At 41.7% G+C, this 23,884-nt stretch overlaps 1 protein-coding gene across 1 annotated transcript in view; it reads left to right on the forward strand.

The window, feature by feature from the left end:
* TRPM2 (transient receptor potential cation channel subfamily M member 2) overlaps nucleotides 1-23,884 on the forward strand; it is a 349,568-nt gene that overhangs the window by 312,471 nt on the left and 13,213 nt on the right. The window contains exons 27-31 of the mRNA XM_082260372.1: nucleotides 2,246-2,391; nucleotides 5,153-5,229; nucleotides 10,612-10,713; nucleotides 11,388-11,474; nucleotides 23,267-23,372. Of these exons, the coding sequence (XP_082116498.1) occupies nucleotides 2,246-2,391; nucleotides 5,153-5,229; nucleotides 10,612-10,713; nucleotides 11,388-11,474; nucleotides 23,267-23,372 (518 nt within the window). The remainder of the gene's footprint in view (nucleotides 1-2,245; nucleotides 2,392-5,152; nucleotides 5,230-10,611; nucleotides 10,714-11,387; nucleotides 11,475-23,266; nucleotides 23,373-23,884) is intronic.

Consider the following 23,884-nt stretch of genomic DNA (forward strand, 5'->3'; position numbering starts at 1 on the left):
AATGTACTGTATTATTAACTATAGTATTCCACTTATAAATCACCCGCTGGCCAAGGGATTTAAGCCCACAACCTTGCATTTGCAAGCCTGGTATTCTACCAGCTACGCCACCGTCAAGCACGCTTAGGTTGAACACACTTTTCCTGCCTAACTAACTCCTATCTCACCCTACAGTGGCTGAGATAAAAGTTAGGGAGAGTGTGTTCAGCTTAAGCAGCCCTAACGGTGGCGTAGACTGTAAAATACCAGGCTTGCAATCAGAGGGCTGTGGGTTCGAATCCCCCAGCCAGCAGGTGATTTATTGGAATTCAGAGGTCAGAGTCCATGCTAATGCGGGAACTTGAAGTTGCTACGAAGAAGATCATTTGTTCGTTATTCAACGAATGAGCGAACAGCCAATGTTCGACTCAACCTCGAAGCTCATCCCTACTGATTAGCTACCATATACAGCTGCACCAGATTTTCCACTCCCCGGTGTTAGTTAATTAACCCCATTGTCTTCTGTATTCAGTCATTGCTCCACCACAAATGACATATGCATTGTTCTGGTCTTACTCCAGGCATCTGACAGATGCTGAAATTTTACATAGTGATGAGCGAATAGTTCGGGTTGAGCATCAGTTTGGCCTGGAACAGCACCCGTTCGGGTGTTCGCCGAACACCCAAATTTGCGAGTGCCCTCTGCGAAATGTTCACCCATCGAGCACCCCACAATGCACTGTGTACTGCACAGTGCATTCTAAGTCCTGATTGGCTGAAGCAGTGCACCTGACTGCTGGTCAGGAGCAAGGCTTTGCCCAACCAGTGCATAATGAATTGCTGGTTGTTAAGGTTAAGGAGCGGGCTCGGAAAGCCAGCAGCCGTGTCCCTAACAATGGATGAGTCATCAGCTGTCAGGGGGCTTCTCCACTGACAGCTGAATGAAAAAAAAAACATTGACAGAAATACAAAAATGTGAAAAAAAAAATGGTGTGGGGTCTGCCCCAAAATTCGTACCAGACCCTTATCCGAGCATGCAGCCTGGCAGGCCAGGAAAGCGGGGGGGGTGAGCAAGTGCCCCCCCTCTCCTGAACCATACCAGGCCACATGCCCTCAACTTGGGAGGGTGCTTTGAGGCAGGGGGCTATGCCTCCCCACCCACCCCAAAGCACACAGTTTTTGACAATCCCCTTATAAAAAATAAAAAAAACAATGTCCCCCTGATACAGATCCATCGTCAATCACGATGCCCACCGACTGCCTACTCTGCTTTCTGACAGTTGTTAAATATTTAAGGGGTGGAGCCATCTGCCGAAGTGACCTAGTGGCACTGCCCCTGTGTGATGCCACCGACCGGTGCATGCTGGGTCAGTGACATCACAAGGGGGCGACGCTACCAGCTAACTGCCCCATACCTTTTAAAAATTGTTACACGGCAGAGCAGGTAGATGACGGTAGCCTTCATTACAGGCAGAGTTTTTTTCCGGGTCCGGCGGTGCGGGGGGCATGTGTTTTTTTTTTTTTTCTTTTTTACACTTTTCTCATTACTCATTCACATGAGGGGAACCTTAATCTGGGGGCCCCCTTGTTAAAGAGGGCTTCCAGATTCTGATAAGCCCCCTGCCCACAGACCCTCACAACCACCGCCCAGAGTTATGGGGAAGAGGCCCTTGTCCCCATCAACATCGTTATTGATAAAGGATCTACATAGGGGGACATTGTTTTTTATTTTTAATAAAGGAATTGTCAAAAACTGTGGGCTTTGGATCAGAGCAGAGCACGGGAGGCAGAGCACTTATGATGTCTATATAATTCCTAAGTGCCTTGTATATGTTTGTAACTACATTTCAGCATGTCTTACATCTTATGTTGCCCTGTTGGTAGAGCTAAATGCTTTCTAAAATATCTCATGATACATTTAGTGGCTGCTTCCGCAATTTGTAAAAGTTTGTATTTATTGAAAAACCTAATAAAAAGTATTGAAAAATAAATAAATAATATACAATCATTGGTCTATCTGGTCTATGTGCACAGCATTTTTTGGTAATTGTCTTTATTAACTGTTAAAACTGTGCTATTCATAGAATGACTAAGGTTTAATCAATTTTAATGATTTTAGTTCTACTGTATGATAGCTTCTAACTTTGTTCACTTGTTTCTTAGAACTGCTATTTAATAACAACATTAAAGAATCCTCAAAATGTGATTTTTATTTGGTTAAATAAATCACAATTCTTGCTTACTCTTGTTCTCTTTTCTTTGATAGTATCCAGCAAATTGCTTGGTGATTTAGACCTTAAAGATAAAGATGAAACACTTTTCTCTCCATGCCATGTTAATTCAAGAAATATCCACTACCCTGACTCAAATGTAGTACGTTTTCCTGTGCCAGATGAAAAAGTTCCCTGGGAGGTAAGTACTGATCCTGGTCATTACTTATTCTTGCCTTCTTCCTTTGAAATCTACTTTTTCTTCATTATTTATTTGTAATACCAATAGCAGTAGCATATAACCACACCAAAATTTTGTATAAATCAACCAACCTGCTTTGCTGTGTGTAAAAAAACAACAATTCATTAATTGTGTCAACAGTAAAATCTACACCAAAAATCAAAAATAAATACATGATCAGATAAGCATGGCCCAGCTGCTATGACTTCTATGTGTTCCTACCTGATATGAACCAGTTGTTCTAAAATTATGAACAGCGCTCAGACAAATCTAATATTTATTCCTACTAACAACCTAGAAATTTGTGCAAATAAAAAAAATGCAAAAAAGGTGCTTCACCAGAACGCATGTGCAAACGGCGCATGTGTAAAAGTTATCATTAAATTGTCTCTTCACAGTTTCTATACACTGTGTTATTCAACATGTCCACCATGTCCACATTCAAAGTGACCACTTCAAAATGCAATCTGGTGATCAATAGGACCTACATAATACACATGTGCTCCTCCCCTCAAATGCTCACTCAGTCAATATATTTGACCTCTTTTAATTAAATAAGCAGGTCAAAACACACTTTTCTCCACCATTCTCCACTTGTCACAGGAACCAGAATATGTAACCAGCGGATTCTCAATACACCTCACATATTCCAGGGGTTATAGGAAACACAAGCCAACAGATGCCTGCCTCTACGCGTTTCATCATTCACCAGACATCCTCAGGAAGCCAGAAGAAAGGACTTCCTGAGGACGTCTGGCGAATAATGAAATAGGTAGGGGCGGGACTTCTGGTCTGATGTCACATCCATTGATTGGCGCACACACTGGTTCCAGGAAGAGGGCAGTGCAGCACCGCTACCATAGTAACAAATATTCAGTTGTCTGGATTATGTGGTGCAGAATCAAGCCACAATAATTTTAAGTGCATTTTTTTATTTTCCCTTTTTTAAATGCATATAATTTATTAAAGAGGTATGCAATGAAGGCCTTTCTTGGCTTGTGTTTCCTATAACCCCTGGACTATGTGAGGTGTATTTAGAATCCACTGGTAACCCAGAATGGTCTCTCCATTTGGATGTGTGTGGGGCATATGTCTGCAATGGGGGAAAGACCGAATTGGATTTACTAGCATCTCTATTCAACAAAAAACAAAAAGCCGGACAGGTTTGCCTCCAGCACACATGACCCTGGCGGCAAATGCAACAAATGCCCTTGTAATGCCTGCCACCTGCCTTCATTACTTGCGCCCTAGCAGTGCCTGGGCTTCATGATGTCATAGTACCAGGTGTCTCTCTCTAGCCTTCTTGACTGCCATGTTATTTAACCTACTTAGAAGCTCCTGTGGATCTGAGTAGCAATGAAGAGGAAGTTATGCTCTGCCTTATGAATCATCCAAAACTGCATTGATACTGTGTTACCACTGCAGCTGTACCCTCAGTCATAAGCTTTATATATTGCTGCTGAATTTGCAACATTAAATTAGTGATTTTAGTATCTGTTTTTCACAACTTTACTAACTTTCGTTTGCACCTACAGTATCTGTGTTTGTCTACTCATGGATGGCTTGCTGCTTATATTCTATGTTCTAAAGCTACATTAATTAACTGATTTAACATGTGGGTCTGCTTGTATGTGCTGATTCCTCCACTTTTACCAATGTACTGTGATGCATACATATACTCACTCTATCTGAGCACACATGAATGTCATGAACTGAAATTGGAAGCATCCTTGATGGTCAAGTGGACCTGCCACCTCTTGCTATATTGCTAAATTTAGGTACCACAAAAGGTTGGAGGAAGTTAGACCACAGCTATGCTTCAGCTCACAATACAGCATTTACTATTGCTTACATGCTGCTTACTCCATTTTAGTCCCTAGTAAGTTTGGAGATATCTGATTATATCTAGATTGCCCATCTCATTAGCACTTGTTATACACTTTCATGGTACCTTTACCCCTGCTGGTATGACTGTTATGTGCAGGAGAGATTGGTATCTTCAGTTGTATTTTATGTAAACACACTCGGATGTATTTTTGGTAGAGAACTCTCGGTTGAATTTTTGATACAATCGTTTGCAAAAAAGGAATTTCATTGCATACCACATCTTCTTTGACCTTTTCTAGTCTTTTTGTATGTATATTCAATTCTATTTTGGAGTTGACTGTATGACCTAGCATTGAATTATATGATACCATTTCCCTATATTCATTTTGGTTAACAAAAATCCTATTATTGGTAAATTGGTATTAATGACAATTGCATACATTTTGTTTCATGACTATAGTTTCAAATATAGCCCACCAAAATAAATACCCTAACTGTGTTGTTATGTTCTAATTTTCCAAACATTTGCTGCAGTTTAGCTAAGCTATACACAAGTCATACACAAAGGACAAAGCACTTCAGTCAGAGATTTCATGAAACAACAACATGAAACAACCTTTTCTTTGCAGCTTCCTTTTGATAGCTAAATACGATTCTAATTTGCTAGTACATTTTGGAAACATAAAGGAAAATTCTCATTGATTGCTGTTAACAGTCAGAACTGCTTTTTCCATTTTTCATCATACTTACTTCAGATTAGTATTGTATTTTTTAAATGCTTTTAGATACTAATATGACACATTTTTATATTTCTGTCTGGGGGAATAGAAACGTTCAACAGTAAAATGTAAAACTATACAAAGTTGTAACTAATTGTCATTGGTTTTTATTTCAGGTAGAATTCCATATTTATAACCCTCCTTTTTATACTGCTGTTAGAAAGGACAAACCCTTCCATGATCCTTATACAGAGTAAGATTTCAGATTTTTTTCTTAGACAATTCATGATCTAGTCTATGTTTGCATAAGATTGCCAACTATGTTACTGCTAAATACCTTTTCTCATCAGCAGTGTATAGTAGTCTTGTGACTTCTATCAGTGTCTGGTTAAAGATTGTAGGAGGAGTTTTCCTTCTACGCTGACTGTTCTTTGAGGCTGCAGGCCCCATGACCCTCTGTCTGGACAGTGCTGATTGGCCCTGTGCTGATCACATGCACCTTCCCAAGAAAAAAAAAAACTTTCTAGCAATACACAGCAAATTGAGCATGTTCAGAGTGTTCCCAAGGCTCTTTTCCATCAGGAGGATCAGAGAAGACAGAATCATACAGCCTTTTTACACAATGCGGAGAATTAACCCCTTAGGTTCCACAGTGAGTAAACAAGCATGCTTTACTGCATATACAGACTGATTTTACTGTTGTGGGTTTAATAACACCTTAAAAGCAACTTATAATAAGGGAAGTATACAGGCTGTCTTTGCTAACCCTTGCTTTTAAAACATTAGTTGAAGGGTGGGGCCTGGCCGGCGCGCAGAGAAGATGGCAGCTTAAGCCCTGAGCGCTGCATAACGTCCGAACACCGTAGCTTACCACAGGAGCATATAGCAACAGGGGAGACAGTTTTCAGCCCCAGACCTCTGGAACACCTTCAGGAGATGTCACGCAAAAGAAAAGAGGGGAATCACCCGGGCCACATGATGGATTTTTTCTCTCAACTGCTCCGAGCTGACAGGCAAGATGGTGACGGCCACTGCACTGCTACACTGCATGGGCAGACCAAGGTCTCCAGCAAAGCACAGCATCAGAGTAGAGGCCCAAATACCAAGCCTCCTCAACACAGCAGTCCTTTTTACCAATCCTCCTCCAGCACTGCCAGCACTGCTAAAACTATGCAGAAGTTGTCTCCCACTGGACAAAATGAGGAAGAGGTGAGTGCTCCTGATTTTACATTCAATGACACAAGGGAGCTACAAGATTCAATTCTGGCTTTCCCTACCACTAACCAACCAGTCATGGGCACTATGCTCAAAGACATGTTAGTCTCTTTAAGAAGTACAATACACGCTGACATACTCTCCTTTCAACAGCAATTCAAATCAGATGTACAAAAAGTGAGTGAGAGGGTGTGACACATTGAAAACAAGATGGGAGAATTCGCAGCTACCGTTAATGATCTGGTACATGCGCACAACGAGCACGAAGACAGCATTTCCTGGATCCAATCTAAATTAGCGGATTTGGAAAACAGCTCACGCAGACACAACAATGTTAAAGTGCGCAGAACACCAGAATCGATTAAACCACTGAAAATCCAAGCTCATTTCGCCAATATTCTCAGGGAGGCCCTACCAGATTCCCCCCAGAAGAGCTAATCATTGACCACATTCACAGACTGCCTAAGCATATTCCCGATCACCTTCCCAGGGACACTATAGTTCAAATACACTTCTACCATATCAAAGAGAAGTTAATGTCCTTAACAAGGAAGCATGACCACATGCCCAATTCTCAGAGTATTAACGCTCTTCACAGATCTATTGCGCTATACCTTGCAGAGGATGAAAAATCTAATGGCCATCACAAAACTGCTTTGCAATCATCAAATACCACACCGATGGAACTACCGAGCCAAACTACTCATCGACTATGACGGCAAAATGATTCCAGTCAATATGGTGGAAGAAGGCCTTACACTCGTGAAAAAATGGCAGATTCTGGCTAAAGATCCCCCAACATCTCTGCTTCCTTCTCAATCTACAAAATGGCCAGAAGAGGATTTGGGATGGCCAAATCCCCCCCCCCCCAGTTCACAGCTTACAACTGCAAGCTCCAGTAGCCGCTTAATGTTCACAATATTTGTTTCCATGTTCTTACCACACCTTGTTAATACCACCGAATTAGCAGATATTTATCTGCTCAGATTTCTTGAGGATCGTCCTTTTTGCCCCACTATTTCTTGATCTCTATTACCAAATAGTGCAGTCTCAACATTCTTTTTTGATCCTTTTTTTTATTTTTTATTTTATTTAATTTTTTTTACTGTTTGTCTGTTTTTGTTAAAGTGGCTCCTTAGCGACGTATTCAACTAACCCTGTTCGAACTAAGACCACATGAAGAAAGACCCATCTTATACCTCTTATTTTCTTACAACGCCAAGATGATGTTCTAAGTTGTTTCTTTTAATGTTAAAGGACTAAATAGCCCTACTAAACGCAGCATGCTTTGGGCTGAAGCCAAACATCTTCAGGAAGACATTTTCTGCCTCCAGGAGACTCCACATAAGCCTCAACAACCCTCCCAAGATATCATATAAGAACATTCCACACATACTCCAAGCTAACACCACTTCCAAGAAAAGAGGAGTGCTCACCGCTATAAAAGATACAGTGGCATTCAAGGTAATCTCAAAGGAAGCCAACAACCTGGGCTGTTTTTTAATCTTAAGATATGACCTGAACAACAAACCTTAGTGAATGTCTACCTGCCTAACAACAGACCTCTAACATTTCTTAAAAAGATCTGGAAAAAGGTTAAAAAAAATACCCATGGGAATATAATTTTATGTGGAGACTTCAATGCCATTCCAACCAGAGCCCTCGACATGTCGAACCCCACCCGCAACCGATTTGGCAGATCCATTTTATAGGATTTCATATCATCTTCCAATCTTTTCGATGTTTGGCGCTGCCAACACGCTTCGGAAAGAGACTACTTTTTTTTTCCTCTGTTCATTTGACATATTCTCGCATTGATCTATTTCTGGTGGACAAATTTATTTTACAAAGTGTGAGTGATTCAAAGATTCATGACATTACATGGTAAGATCATGTACCTGTTTCTATCATTATAAAGGGAGAGGCTGTTGAAACCAGAGCCAATCGATGGCGCAATGATGTCCATTTAATATCAACCACAGAAAGTAAAGTTAAAGTGCAAAATCACATCCGTGAATTCTTTGTCATGAACTACCATTCTGTGTCAGATCCCTTTGCCTTAGAACTTTCACAAGGCATACATGCGGGGGATCCTTCTGCAGATGAATTAGATGACGAAAAAGTCCAGGACACAGAGGCTTAGCGATCTGATACTATTCAAACATTGGAGAAAGCCAACAAATGGCCACAGTTGATACCAGCTCTCAGCTGTTTAATGCTAGACTGAGATTACTTCTAATTTCACAACATGGTGCCGAAATCTAATCACTATTGTAATGGCAATAAAGCAATGCCATCTTTGGCCGCAAGGTTTTGCAGGCTGCTGTTTGTACCTCACTGGTATGTGTTTAAATATATCATGGTATATGTTACAACTTTCTTACCCTTTTGTACTTGTAGTTTCTTCTTTTATATGTATAAAACTTCAAGAAAAATGTATTGAAATAAAACATTAGTTAAAATACTTATTTATGTCCAATATATTCAATATTCAAAAAAGCCACTGATATAGAGAAAGTATGAAAGGAATATAAGTATAGTAAGTATAAATAGAATTCTGACTTCAGTTACTAAATAGTTATGCCAATTCAATGACTCCTCAGAAAGTATTCAAGCAAAAGACAGTCAGGAAACTAGTATTTTTAGAAGATGGTCATCAATAGCAGGCCCCAAATTTACTCAAGCACAGTTTTCTGATTAAAGATAATTCAAATCAAAAGCATTTAAAAACGTTTTAATATTTATATTTTGATTAACATAAAGTTATTGTGCTATTAGAGAAATACAGAGGCACCCACTGCCTGGAAACTAGCATTGTCTGATGGAGAGGACTTCATTGTCAGCCCCTGTTTCTGTCATGACAACCTATAATCTTTTCAATTGAATCAACACCATTCAGCTGGCACACAGTAGGCCCCTTGGGGTGGCTGCTCCTGTCTTTAGAGTCTCACACATCAAATCTGCACACTTAAAACATAAGTAAAGGCTACACAATAAACCAATTTATAAATGTTGGCTCCTCATTGCTTTCTGTTTCCCTGCATATGTTTTCTAATAAATCACAAAGTAAATCCCCTTTTTTATATTTTTTTTCTATGCAGTTACATGACCACAAAGCACCGCCTCTATCTTCTTTCTGTGCATTTGGTGGGTTTGAACTCTCTCCTGCCCGACAACACCTTAGAACTAAGGATGCCGGCAGGTGATGTCACTACTGTTTGGGATTCAGCAGCGTTGTCGGCCCTCCACAGACACAGAAAAGCCAGAGCTTTGAGGTTACATTCTGCTTAGAAAAACATTTAATAAAAGTATTGTTATTGCAATTTATAGCTAAATGTATGCAGGTCAATGGGGAGCAAGTGTCATTATTTTTGTGTAGCCTTTCCTTCTATTTTAAGGGGCCTTCCATGTAAGATGTGTTGGAAGTCCTGATTGCTGCCCCTTTGTTGTGATTTACAGCAAATATATGTGTACATAGAGTGCAATGGTAAAATATGTAAAATGCACAACACATCTACACCACACTGCACCACATTGATTGTGGACCTGCACTCAAAAAGTAAAGATTTTCTATGTTATGGGGAACATCTAGAAATGTTTATTGTGCCTAAGAAGTACCCTGGAATATTTGCCTTTTGTCTTAAATTCCTTAAAAATATCAGTGCACTAGTATGTGAGGGGGGCTAGGCACTCCTGTAACCACAGCCTCATAGCTGTATATCTGCAGTGTGAATTTAAGGCTACTTCTGCCACTACTAAGATGGCTGCATTTATATAGAGACACAGGAGTTGCTAAATCTGGTGCAGCTCTGCAAAGAAACCAATCAGCTACTAGGTTTTTTGTCAAAACCTAATTGAACAAACTGACAAACTGAAGTTAGTAGCTGATTGGTTACCTTGCACAGCTGCACTACATTTTTCACTCTACAGTTTTAGTAAATCAACCCAGGGCAGAACAAGATTTGGTAAGTCAGTAAATGGGAAAGATCTGCTGCAGGGCGAACTTGTGACTAGACCTTTGCCTTTTGCCTGCCTTTTTTGACAGAACTAGTCCCTCTTAAAATTCACAAATGTCAACAGCTAAATGGGTAACATATGCACATTCCCTCCACTTCCAATGCAGAGTGTGGTGCCTATTGCCAGGCCTGAGTGACAGGTGGGATGGAGTGTGTGATCTGTGCCTAGCTCTATATAATTTCCAACTTCTAAGTAAGTTGGTATTTGCATGGGACCTTCAGGGAACTCCAACAATGTACTGGAGAAGTGAACGACCCTATGGCAGTAGATGTTTCATTTTTAATTTATTGTGCTGTTTTTATTATCTTATTCTACTGACCAGAGACATTTGTATTTTAAATATATAGAATCCTTAAAAACAGTTTATGCAAGCTGTATGAACAGGAAATTCCCCTTATTTTAGCTCCACAGATTCTCTGATGAAAATCAACTACAACACATTAGATGGTACAGTAAATCGTCGAAGCTACTGTGCAACCTATGTGGTACAGGATGGTCTGCCACTGTAAGTATATGTTTTTTTATTTTCACTTTCTTTTCTTTTTACTTTATTGTGCTCATGTTGTTAGCTTTTCCTTACTGCAGTCGCTAATGCTAACTCAACCTAGTGAAGAAAATGTAAAGTGCACCTAAACAAAAACACAAAAGAAGAGAGCGGGTCAGGATCTTGAAGTGATTTTAGGAGTGCAGCCACTGCAGAATCCTTATTCTGTATCTATATTTACACAATGTGAGTTTGACCCTTGTAGTGTTTTCAACTTTACCATATAAAACCGGAATCACACTAGGACGGCTTTGCGCTCTCTTTTTTTGTGTTTTTGTCTAAATGGGTTTCTGCCACCCAGAGGATCCATAGAGAGCAGCAGATCCCCTTTGACTTGTCTAATTATCATCAATATCCAGCTGGAGGGCTATACTAAACTGTTGATCAGCACACCTGCTAGTTTTTTCTTTTGTATTTTTTGTTTTAAAGTGTGTCTAAGAAGGTTAAACCTACAGTATTAATTCTGGAGTTGGCTCCATAAAGTGGGATATAAAATATCCCTTCATTAGGATTATACCCCAAATAACCCAGAAGCTTGAGTGAAAATTGCATGTTTATCTGCTGCAGTATGCTAATTTTATGCATGTTATAATGAAGGAAGGTACACTAAATAGTCATGAATCTTATTTTGACAGGAATCCCATTGGTCGAACTGGATTGAAAGGCAGGGGCAGTTTATGCTTTTTTGGTCCAAACCATGCTATTCATCCTATAATAACACAGTATGTACACATAGGTTATTTACATCTGTACCACTAATAGTTGATTCGAAAAAACTAAAAAGATGATATTTGAGTACTGGGTAAATTTGTCTGCTTGAACTGCCATATATAAATAATTTCATACTTATTTTAAATAAAACTATTATGAAGGCAGTTGCTTCTTTTCTTAATAGTTTGATATAGTTTATTTCTTTAGAAGCAGAGTGTTGTACTGTGTTTACTATCAACAGACATAGAAACAATAAATAGATTGCTTGAAGAAGAGATCAAATGTTTGGTATGTGCGCTCCTAGGTCGCAGGATGTCCAGGCGCACAAAAGGGGGGGGGGGAAGTAGAGTTAAGGGTGCCACATCCTAAATTAGTAGTAGAAAGAATGGAAAGGGAGGGATTGGACTTTATAGGCACCAGTATTAAAATTGTATACTTTATTAAAGGATTCACAAGAGCATATAAGACAAAATACACAAAAGAAAAAGGTAAAAAGGCCAACATATAATGTACATATAATGCAATGAGGCGATAAAGCCTAAAAACAGTATACAAATCGCATAGCCTATCAAATATTAATGTATGTAACAACAGTCACATATAATAATCACAAGTGTTACAAAATACCCTATGTTCATAAGGCGGCCAAAGAGAGGAATGATACCCGTCTCTAACGGTCGTCTGTACAGAGTAGATAAATATTAGATTGAATCCCAGCTGCCCTACATGTTTCGCTTAGTTTAATAAGCTTCTTCTGGGGCATGTGGTGAGAAAGGACATCTGCATAGGAACAAGACAGTAATGGTAAATATCCTAATACGTAAACATACAAAAAATAGGATTTGGCATATGTATGTAGAGGTTGTTGTGCAGTCATCCAACTGGGTAGAGCTAACAACCAACCAAAACATAGTTACATTTAGGGCTATATAGTACCCTTGTCACACCAAAAAGAGGAAAAGGGTAAAAGATGAGAAAGGGGGTAGGGATAAGGAACGGAAAAAGAAGAAGGGCCAAGAGGAAAGGGGGGGGAAAAAAAAAAAAAGAGGAATGAGAGAAAAGAAAAGGGACAGGGGAGGAAAGGCCTGAATGCTGGGAGTGCAGAAACAAACCCACAGGCACAACTGGAGCCAAACGCAGGGACCAGGGCTACATACTCTGGCATAGGAAGACATAATAGTGGGAAAGACCACAATGATCACCATGTGTTGAACAAAATTGCATACCTGAGAAGAATTTTCAGGTCATCAGACCTTGTAATAAACCAAGCCTGGTAAGTTAAAATGATAACGAGGGGGTCGGTACGCTGTAGTAGGAGCAGACTGCCTAACACAATTACCGGTGTAAGCATGAGACAAAGTAATTCATATAACCTGAAATGGATAATGTAATGATAAATGGGATATACAATCCACCAAGTATTGATAGAATAAAAAAAGGGGAACTGAGGTAAAGGCAGTAACCCATAACCTCACCTACCGTGCATATGGGGAAACCACTAATACAGGAACCCCAAGTACATGCAAAGGTTCATAACATGTGTCTAGGCTATCAAAGGTAGTGATGGCAAACTAGAACAGGATGAAAGTGGCAGAACAACATGCATGAGTAGGTTAAAGTGAGAATAGAATGCCTGAAAATAGAGATTTCTATTATATTCAGTAGCCCCCAAACACCAGAGTGTGCTAGAGCAAAAGTAGCAGTTTGATAATTAATGAAATTCAATGGAGCGTCACTCACATGGGTACAAGACCTAACAAGGGCTCAATGTCATGGAATTCCAATAATTTCAAAAACGTTTAAGTAGGGAGGCCGGAGAGATGGAGAGCCCTGACCTGAAAAACCAACCAAGGGCAGGCGAGGTAAGTATACCTCATATGCCTAAGACCTGTTGGATAATAAGGATAGTGATTCACAGACAGCCAGCAGTATATTGGTAAATTGTCGCTCCAAAGAGATCAGGTCTCAAAGTGCACTTACCCAGGTGTGTTAGGTGTAGGTGTGCTGCCGACAGAGCGACCAGATGAAACCCCCCCCCCCGGATGGGGATACCGCCATATTTTAGAGCGAATAGCGCGCTCTATTTGAGTACCGTGGTCCCGGGTGATGAGTCATGGAATTGACGTCATCAACCCCGGCCGGTATTCCCTGCACATGTGCGGGCCGCAGCATCACCAAGGTGACCCAGCAACAAGGCTGGCCGCGTCATGGCTGGGAAAGGAAGTCTCTGAGTCAGCCGGACTCACAGCGCTTCCTAGTATCCACGCCAGCGGGGGCGCCGATTGGCAGCCCAAACGCTGGGCGTGGCTACCCGGCCGTACGTCCGCTCCAGGCAGTCAGCGGGGATGGAGTGCACATCCATGCATGCACGGCGCCATCCTGTGGACAAGAGAAGGGATAAACAAGTAAAAATGAAAATCGAACAAGTGGGAGGCGGGGTAAAGAGCAGCAAGAAGAATAAGGAACCCCCGACAACTAAACAAGACAGACAATATTACATCGATAAAAGTGTAACGCTGATAAAACCATATCAGCGGGACACTTGAAAGCATTACAACATAATAGTAGAAGCATACATATAAAGTACATAAAATGGATCGAGTGCAACCCCGACCAAAGGCTGAGCCACAGGTGTCTCCAGTAGGTGACAACCGGGGGCCCAGCCCATGGGCCACGGTGCAGTCGGCCGTTATAACAATCATAAACAAAATTAAAATACAAAATAATTATTAACTATTCTGTGTGTAACACACAGTAATACATGTCTACAAAACCTTGAACCAATTGAGACAGGAAAGGGACAGGACTAGGGAGGAAGAGAGGGGGGGGGGGGAAAGGAAAGGAGGTAAGAAAAAGAAAAAGAAAGAAGGAGGGGGGGGGGAAAAGGGAAAAAGGAGGAGGGAAAAAGAAAGAAACCCGAAATAAACAGTCCTAGAGGGAATACCCAATGTTACTGTTAGTTCACAGGAAGCATTTGTACGAGTGCGCCTCGTTAAGACCAGGGCGGGTGTTGGCATTTAAGCGCTCAATCCAGAGGGATTCCCTCTGGAGGATGCGCTGGTTCCAATCACCGCCCCTTGGGTCACGAGGTATAATCTCCAAAACAATGAAATTGACATTGGTAGTGTTGAACCGATGGTGCAGGTCAAGGTGCCTACTCACCGGGGTGACCATCTTGCCACCCGATGAGTAGTAGATGTGATCATTTATTCGTCGTCGGAATTGACGAAAGGTCTTTCCAACGTAAAACATGTTGCACCTGCAAAACATGAGATAAACCACCCCCTCAGTGCTACAATCTGCTCTGAAGGTCGGAGCAAATGTCTCACCATTGGGCAAAATGAATCTATTGCTCTCGGCCACCCAGGGGCACATATCACAGTGACGGCATTTGTAAATGCCTCGCGGCCCAGGGGCTGTGGTCTTCTTATGGCTATAGAAACTATGGGTGAGACGATCTCGCAGAGAAGTAGTCCGCCTGAAGATGATCTGTGGTACTGCATTCACGTATTTGCCCACTATTGGATCTTCATTCAAAAAATGCCAGTGTCGTTTAAGAATATTACGCAGTATGCCCTGATGGCTGGAAAATTTTGTAATAAACTTGACAGATTGATTGGAAGAAGTAGGTTTAGTACGATAAAGCAGGGAGTGTCTATCCTTTGACAAGGCCTGATTGTAGGCCTTGCGAAGGGTACTCTTGCTGTAACCCCTCTTCAACAGACGCGTCCGCAGTAGGTTAGCTTGTCTCTTATAGTCCGCAAGTGATGTACAGTTTCGCCGTAACCTGATGTACTGGGCGTACGGAATGCTACGGACCAGTGCTGGTGGATGTGCACTGGTCGCATGCAGGATGGTATTTCCTGCCGAGGTCTTGCGGAACAGGTCCGTCGTAACCCGGCCGCTCAAATCCTTCCTCACAGTCAGGTCCAAAAAATTGACTTCATGTTCGTCTAGAGAAAAAGTGAATTGTAAGTTAAAGTGGTTGACGTTCAGGTGTTGGACAAATTCCGTCAGAAGCTGACGGGAGCCCGTCCACACCAAAAATACGTCATCAATATATCTCAACCAAATCTCAACATATTGAATATATTGGGCCAGTGTTTCGTCAGAAAAAATATAGCGTTCCCACCCCCCCAGGTATAGGTTGGCGTAGGCAGGGGCACAACAAGTGCCCATTGCCACGCCCTGCACCTGGAGGTAGTGGGAACCATTGAACGAGAACCAGTTATTGGTAAGGATAAATGATAACAGTTTGAGGAGGAAGTCGTTGAGCGGCCAGGTACGATCGTCCTGCTCCTGGAGGAAGGTTTTAACCATCCCGACACCCTGCTCGTGAGGGATGCTTGAGTAAAGAGCCTCCACATCCAGTGTCACGAGCAGGGCGTCGGGAGGGAGAACCAAATCATCCAGGGTTTTAAGGAAATCAAGGGTGTCCTTATTATAGGATGGAAGTGCCTGGACATGGGGCATTAGAAAAAAATCTATGAAGCGGCTTGCGTTCTCAGTAAGATTACCGATTCCAGAAATAATAGGGTGGCCTGGGGGAGAAATTACATTTTTGTGGGTTTTGGGTAGGGCATAAAACGTCGCCTCCCTAGGGAAGCGGGTATTAAGAAAATTATAAGTGTCTTGGTCGATGAGACCGGACTGAAAGGCCTGTCCAATCAGGTCCTTATAGACAGACTTAAATTGGGCCGTTTGGGATGGTTGAATTTTCTTATACCAAGATTCATTACTAAGTATGTCCATGCACATTTTCTCGTAGTTTTCCCTAGTCATTAAGACTATGTTCCCACCCTTATCTGATGCCTTGATGATCAGATCGGGGTGGTTTTGTAACCTATCGATGACGCGTTTCTGTTCCGGAGAGAGGTTAGAGCGAGAGGGGGGTAGAGAGCAGCGTTTGAGTTCGCTAACACATGCATTAAGGAATGCCCAGATCTTAGGATTGGTAGTAAGGTCCGGGAACTGGGTGGATTTGGGTTTGAATTGTCTTTTGGGTACCGATGGCAAAGGCTGTGCTGTAGGTGGTGTATTGGTCAGGATCTCGTTAGCTGACACGCTACACCCCTCCTGATCACTCTCCTCCAGGAGGAGGATTAGATCTCGGAGTGCGCGGAATTGCTTCATTGTGAAGTTTTTAACTTTTTCAGAAATTTGGCGTTCTTGGTTCGCTCTGATGTTTGTAGGATCAAAAATATATTTATATGTCAAGTTCCTGCAGAACAGGTATAAGTCTTTAATGACATCATACCTGTCCAGGGGGGCTGTTGGGCAGAAAGTTAAACCGAGTTTTAGAACTTCATCTTCCTCTTTTGATAAAATAAATGGAGTAAGATTAATAATTGACAAGTTTAGGTCGGTGATGTGGGAGTCTGGCTCAACGGAAAATTTATAGACTGTGATTAAGCAAGGTTGAAATGTGTATCAAGGGTAGTCTGTTTGGTACCGGTGTTTGGAAGTCCAGGTGCCAAGGGTGCTGCTGCCCCCTGTATATGTTGTATAGGGCCAGGTGCTGTGTTATTTGCCTGTCCTAATCCATTGGTGTTGGGTGGTCTGGCTTGGGTCCCAGCCAGGCTAGGTTGCATCATCTGTAGGGCTTGCAAGGCCACATTCCCCAGGTATATATCCTGTGTAGGAGGCTGTATATCCCGTGGGTTGGAAGACGCATTGGGTTTGCCAGCTGGAGCCTGTCCCCGCTTGGGATGTGATGTATGGTGACCCCCACGGGGTGTACGTGTACGTGGGCCACCCCTAGTTTTAGAACGTGTCATAATGATGTTGGAATGTATGGATTGATGTGAAGTATTTGATACTGATGATGAGTCGGATTCCCATTCAGTATCTCTCTGGTCGGAGGCAGCAGTAGAATCAGGTGGACCATGTGGGTTCCGAGGTCTTTGAGAGCGGGGTGGACCCTGCCATCGGTATGCAAAGCCTTCTGAGAAGGCAAGTTGATCTTTGAGAAATTTGGTTTGCTTCTTATTAACTATGTCCTTATTTATTTTGGTAAGGTACTGTTTCACCTCATCCCACTTTTTTGCATAAGATTCGTGGGTTTTAATTGCCTCATTTTTGGTGTATAATGTGGCCAGTTCAGAATCTAGGGCCAGAAGGTCCGATTGGTATTGGACAACTAGAAGCTGACATAACTCCAAGCTACAGCGGGTGAGGGTGTTCTCCCACTGTGCTTTGAAGGCATTGGAAGCATTATCAAAAGAGGGGAAAAGTTGAATCCTAAGACCCAATGGACAGATCCCCTCCTTAATATATTTTAGAAAAAACTCTATGTGCCAATAGAGATTGGATTTGCTCTTCAACAGTTTCTTGGCAGTATTGACATATTGATTTAGGCCAATATCATTTCTGACAGGGGTATTGCAACTAAGTTGGATCTCAGCCATGTATCCTGTCCATGAATTGCCTACAAACTCCATGTTTGACTTATTGGTTACAAACCCAGATCTTAAGGTAATAAATAAGCCCCAAGGTATAGACACAAACCTAGAAAAAAAAAAAAAAATAATGTTACTTGTTAATACCCCAGGTCTAAAATAAACCTGAAGGAATACAAAGAAAATAATAAAGAAAGCTGGTTATTGCTAATGGGTTCAAGGTTATAGTATATTCAGACCAACAAATAGAAATCAGAGGTAGAGAAACATATAGAGATCCTGCTAGCTGGTGAAAACCACCAACGGGTGCTACCACCCTAAATTCAATCAAATGTTTGGTATGTGCGCTCCTAGGTCGCAGGATGTCCAGGCGCACAAAAGGGGGGGGGGAGTAGAGTTAAGGGTGCCACATCCTAAATTAGTAGTAGAAAGAATGGAAAGGGAGGGATTGGACTTTATAGGCACCAGTATTAAAATTGTATACTTTATTAAAGGATTCACAAGAGCATATAAGACAAAATACACAAAAGAAAAAGGTAAAAAGGCCAACATATAATGTACATATAATGCAATGAGGCGATAAAGCCTAAAAACAGTATACAAATCGCATAGCCTATCAAATATTAATGTATGTAACAACAGTCACATATAATAATCACAAGTGTTACAAAATACCCTATGTTCATAAGGCGGCCAAAGAGAGGAATGATACCCGTCTCTAACGGTCGTCTGTACAGAGTAGATAAATATTAGATTGAATCCCAGCTGCCCTACATGTTTCGCTTAGTTTAATAAGCTTCTTCTGGGGCATGTGGTGACAAAGGACATCTGCATAGGAACAAGACAGTAATGGTAAATATCCTAATACGTAAACATACAAAAAATAGGATTTGGCATATGTATGTAGAGGTTGTTGTGCAGTCATCCAACTGGGTAGAGCTAACAACCAACCAAAACATAGTTACATTTAGGGCTATATAGTACCCTTGTCACACCAAAAAGAGGAAAAGGGTAAAAGATGAGAAAGGGGGTAGGGATAAGGAACGGAAAAAGAAGAAGGGCCAAGAGGAAAGGGGGGAAAAAAAAAAAAAAAAGAGGAATGAGAGAAAAGAAAAGGGACAGGGGAGGAAAGGCCTGAATGCTGGGAGTGCAGAAACAAACCCACAGGCACAACTGGAGCCAAACGCAGGGACCAGGGCTACATACTCTGGCATAGGAAGACATAATAGTGGGAAAGACCACAATGATCACCATGTGTTGAACAAAATTGCATACCTGAGAAGAATTTTCAGGTCATCAGACCTTGTAATAAACCAAGCCTGGTAAGTTAAAATGATAACGAGGGGGTCGGTACGCTGTAGTAGGAGCAGACTGCCTAACACAATTACCGGTGTAAGCATGAGACAAAGTAATTCATATAACCTGAAATGGATAATGTAATGATAAATGGGATATACAATCGACCAAGTATTGATAGAATAAAAAAAAGGCTTTATCATACTAAACCTACTTCTTCCAATCAATCTGTCAAGTTTATTACAAAATTTTCCAGCCATCAGGGCATACTGCGTAATATTCTTAACCGACACTGGCATTTTTTGAATGAAGATCCAATAGTGGGCAAATACGTGAATGCAGTACCACAGATCACCTTCAGGCGGACTACTTCTCTGCGAGATCATCTCACCCATAGTTTCTATAGCCATAAGAAGACCACAGCCCCTGGGCCGCGAGGCATTTACAAATGCCGTCACTGTGATATGTGCCCCTGGGTGGCCGAGGGCAATAGATTCATTTTGCCCAATGGTGAGACATTTGCTCCGACCTTCAGAGCAGATTGTAGCACTGAGGGGGTGGTTTATCTCATGTTTTGCAGGTGCAACATGTTTTACGTTGGAAAGACCTTTCGTCAATTCCGACGACGAATAAATGATCACATCTACTACTCATCGGGTGGCAAGATGGTCACCCCGGTGAGTAGGCACCTTGACCTGCACCATCGGTTCAACACTACCAATGTCAATTTCATTGTTTTGGAGATTATACCTCGTGACCCAAGGGGCGGTGATTGGAACCAGCGCATCCTCCAGAGGGAATCCCTCTGGATTGAGCGCTTAAATGCCAACACCCGCCCTGGTCTTAACGAGGCGCACTCGTACAAATGCTTCCTGTGAACTAACAGTAACATTGGGTATTCCCTCTAGGACTGTTTATTTCGGGTTTCTTTCTTTTTCCCTCCTCCTTTTTCCCTTTCCCCCCCCTCCCCCTCCTTCTTTCTTTTTCTTTTTCTCACCTCCTTTCCTTTTTTCCCCCCCCCTCTCTTCCTCCCTAGTCCTGTCCCTTTCCTGTCTCAATTGGTTCAAGGTTTTGTAGACATGTATTACTGTGTGTTACACACAGAATAGTAAATAATTATTTTGTATTTTAATTTTGTTTATGATTGTTATAACGGCCGACTGCACCGTGGCCCATGGGCTGGGCCCCCGGTTGTCGCCTACTGGGGACACCTGTGGCTCAGCCTTTGGTCGGGGTTGCACTCGATCCATTTTATGTACTTTATATGTATGCTTCTACTATTATGTTGTAATGCTTTCAAGTGTCCCGCTGATATGGTTTTATCAGCGTTACACTTTTATCGATGTAATATTGTCTGTCTTGTTTAGTTGTCGGGGTTCCTTATTCTTCTTGCTGCTCTTTACCCCGCCTCCCACTTGTTCGATTTTCATTTTTACTTGTTTATCCCTTCTCTTGTCCACAGGATGGCGCCGTGCATGCATGGATGTGCACTCCATCCCCGCTGACTGCCTGGAGCGGACGTACGGCCGGGTAGCCACGCCCAGCGTTTGGGCTGCCAATCGGCGCCCCCGCTGGCGTGGATACTAGGAAGCGCTGTGAGTCCGGCTGACTCAGAGACTTCCTTTCCCAGCCATGACGCGGCCAGCCTTGTTGCTGGGTCACCTTGGTGATGCTGCGGCCCGCACATGCGCAGGGAATACCGGCCGGGGTTGATGACGTCAATTCCATGACTCATCACCCGGGACCACGGTACTCAAATAGAGCGCGCTATTCGCTCTAAAATATGGCGGTATCCCCATCCGGGGGGGGTTTCATCTGGTCGCTCTGTCGGCAGCACACCTACACCTAACACACCTGGGTAAGTGCACTTTGAGACCTGATCTCTTTGGAGCGACAATTTACCAATATACTGCTGGCTGTCTGTGAATCACTATCCTTATTATCCAACAGGTCTTAGGCATATGAGGTATACTTACCTCGCCTGCCCTTGGTTGGTTTTTCAGGTCGGGGCTCTCCATCTCTCCGGCCTCCCTACTTAAACGTTTTTGAAACGATTGGAATTCCATGACATTGAGCCCTTGTTAGGTCTTGTACCCATGACTGCTACTTTTGCTCTAGCACACTCTGGTGTTTGGGGGCTACTGAATATAATAGGAATCTCTACTCTATTTTCAGGCATTCTATTCTCACTTTAACCTACTCATGCATGTTGTTCTGCCACTTTCATCCTGTTCTAGTTTGCCATCACTACCTTTGATAGCCTAGACACATGTTATGAACCTTTGCATGTACTTGGGGTTCCTGTATTAGTGGTTTCCCCATATGCACGGTAGGTGAGGTTATGGGTTACTGTCTTTACCTCAGTTCCCCTTTTTTTATTCTATCAATACTTGGTCGATTGTATATCCCATTTATCATTACATTATCCATTTCAGGTTATATGAATTACTTTGTCTCATGCTTACACCGGTAATTGTGTTAGGCAGTCTGCTCCTACTACAGCGTACCGACCCCCTCGTTATCATTTTAACTTACCAGGCTTGGTTTATTACAAGGTCTGATGACCTGAAAATTCTTCTCAGGTATGCAATTTTGTTCAACACATGGTGATCATTGTGGTCTTTCCCACTATTATGTCTTCCTATGCCAGAGTATGTAGCCCTGGTCCCTGCGTTTGGCTCCAGTTGTGCCTGTGGGTTTGTTTCTGCACTCCCAGCATTCAGGCCTTTCCTCCCCTGTCCCTTTTCTTTTCTCTCATTCCTCTTTTTTTTTTTTTTTTCCCCCCCTTTCCTCTTGGCCCTTCTTCTTTTTCCGTTCCTTATCCCTACCCCCTTTCTCATCTTTTACCCTTTTCCTCTTTTTGGTGTGACAAGGGTACTATATAGCCCTAAATGTAACTATGTTTTGGTTGGTTGTTAGCTCTACCCAGTTGGATGACTGCACAACAACCTCTACATACATATGCCAAATCCTATTTTTTGTATGTTTACGTATTAGGATATTTACCATTACTATCTTGTTCCTATTAATATTAATATTAATATTTGATAGGCTATGCGATTTGTATACTGTTTTTAGGCTTTATCGCCTCATTGCATTATATGTACATTATATGTTGGCCTTTTTACCTTTTTCTTTTGTGTATTTTGTCTTATATGCTCTTGTGAATCCTTTAATAAAGTATACAATTTTAATACTGGTGCCTATAAAGTCCAATCCCTCCCTTTCCATTCTTTCTGCTTGAAGAAGAGGCCAGCATGCTTTGAAAGCTTGTACTACAATCTTTTTAGTTAGCCAATAAATGGTATCACCCTAAAGTCAAACGTCTTTTCTTGATTTCTGTAAAAAGCTGTTTATGTTAAATAAGCAAAACCTTACTGTATATAGAATATGATTGCAAAAAACAAGTACATGGTCAAATAGGCAGTTTATGTAATCAATGTTATACCACAGTAATAATCAGCTCTAGGCCGGTCAAAGAAGTGGCGTTTGTATAAAGGAGAGTTTTCATATTTTTTTTATTTATTTACAGTTTTTATGTAGCACCAACATATTGCACAGCTTCGCAGAGTACATACATAGCATTTACATCATTACATTTTTCTTAAGCCAAAATTTAAACCTGTGTGAGTGTCCAGCATATAGCTGGGATAATTGCTACACTTTATTACTTGTGGGCTGAAAAAAACAACACAAACATTGTTATCTTTCTTGTGTAAAATTACTAATCCCATTAATCCACTAAGCAAATATGTTTGAAGTTCAACCTGTGTGACAACCATGGCCCTTTCGATAGGTACAGTTGGTAAATTAGCATAGTTGTGAAAGGACAGGAAGTGTTTGATTCTTGGGAAGACAGGGTGAGACTAAAGGAAAAAATAAAACGAAAACTAAAGCAGCACCACCTCTAAGGACTGGTAAACTGCAAATGATTACATTTTTGGATTTGGATTTAGAAATACTATAGCATGCTCTGTGGTCTTGTAACAACTGTTTTCTTTCAATTTTTATATACCTTTCAAAACCAGATGATACAAAAGTATTTTCTGGAATTAAAACACAGTGGATAAACTTCTTTATTTTTATAGTTTACATTTAATCTTTCACAGGTGGAAAAGAAACAAAGATGGCTCTGTTGGCAGAAAAAAGTCAAAGAAAGTGCTAGAGGTTTTGGCCATTAAACACATCTCATCTGAGCACTGGGCTCTTCTTGGAGTAAGTTTCCTTTGTTAAAAAAAATACTAATATAAAGGATATAGAAGAAGGGAAGGGAAGGAGAGATTCCAAGCTGCTGATAGTGTAGCACAGTTTATTTCAAACAGCATCAATTCACAATACACTCACAGACATCCAAGGTAACAGGCATAAATTAGCTCAAAGTGGGTCCAACAAGGAGAAGAGCAATCCATGCTGGAGCCACTGGATGTCAAAGTCGCTGAGGGAAGCAGTGCAGAGGTCTGGACAAACAACTGGGGAGCCACCATGAGGAGAGAGCTGCCAGGAGCTGTCAGAAGAGCTGTAAAATCCTAGGACTCTGTAGCCAATGGGAACTCGGTTTGGAGGCCAGACTATGCCTCCTTTATCAGCTTAGCAACTAGTTTTATACTGGCCACAAGTAACCCTATAGTATCCAGTTTATAGATGCTGTCAGTTTCAATGGGGATTAAACAGTGTAATACAAAACTTGAAAAAAGCGATAACTGAAAATTAAAAATGGTTTGTATCTT

Source organism: Pelophylax lessonae, assembly GCF_965119305.1.
Source record: "Pelophylax lessonae genome assembly, chromosome: 6".
In the NCBI taxonomy this organism is placed as follows: domain Eukaryota; kingdom Metazoa; phylum Chordata; class Amphibia; order Anura; family Ranidae; genus Pelophylax; species Pelophylax lessonae.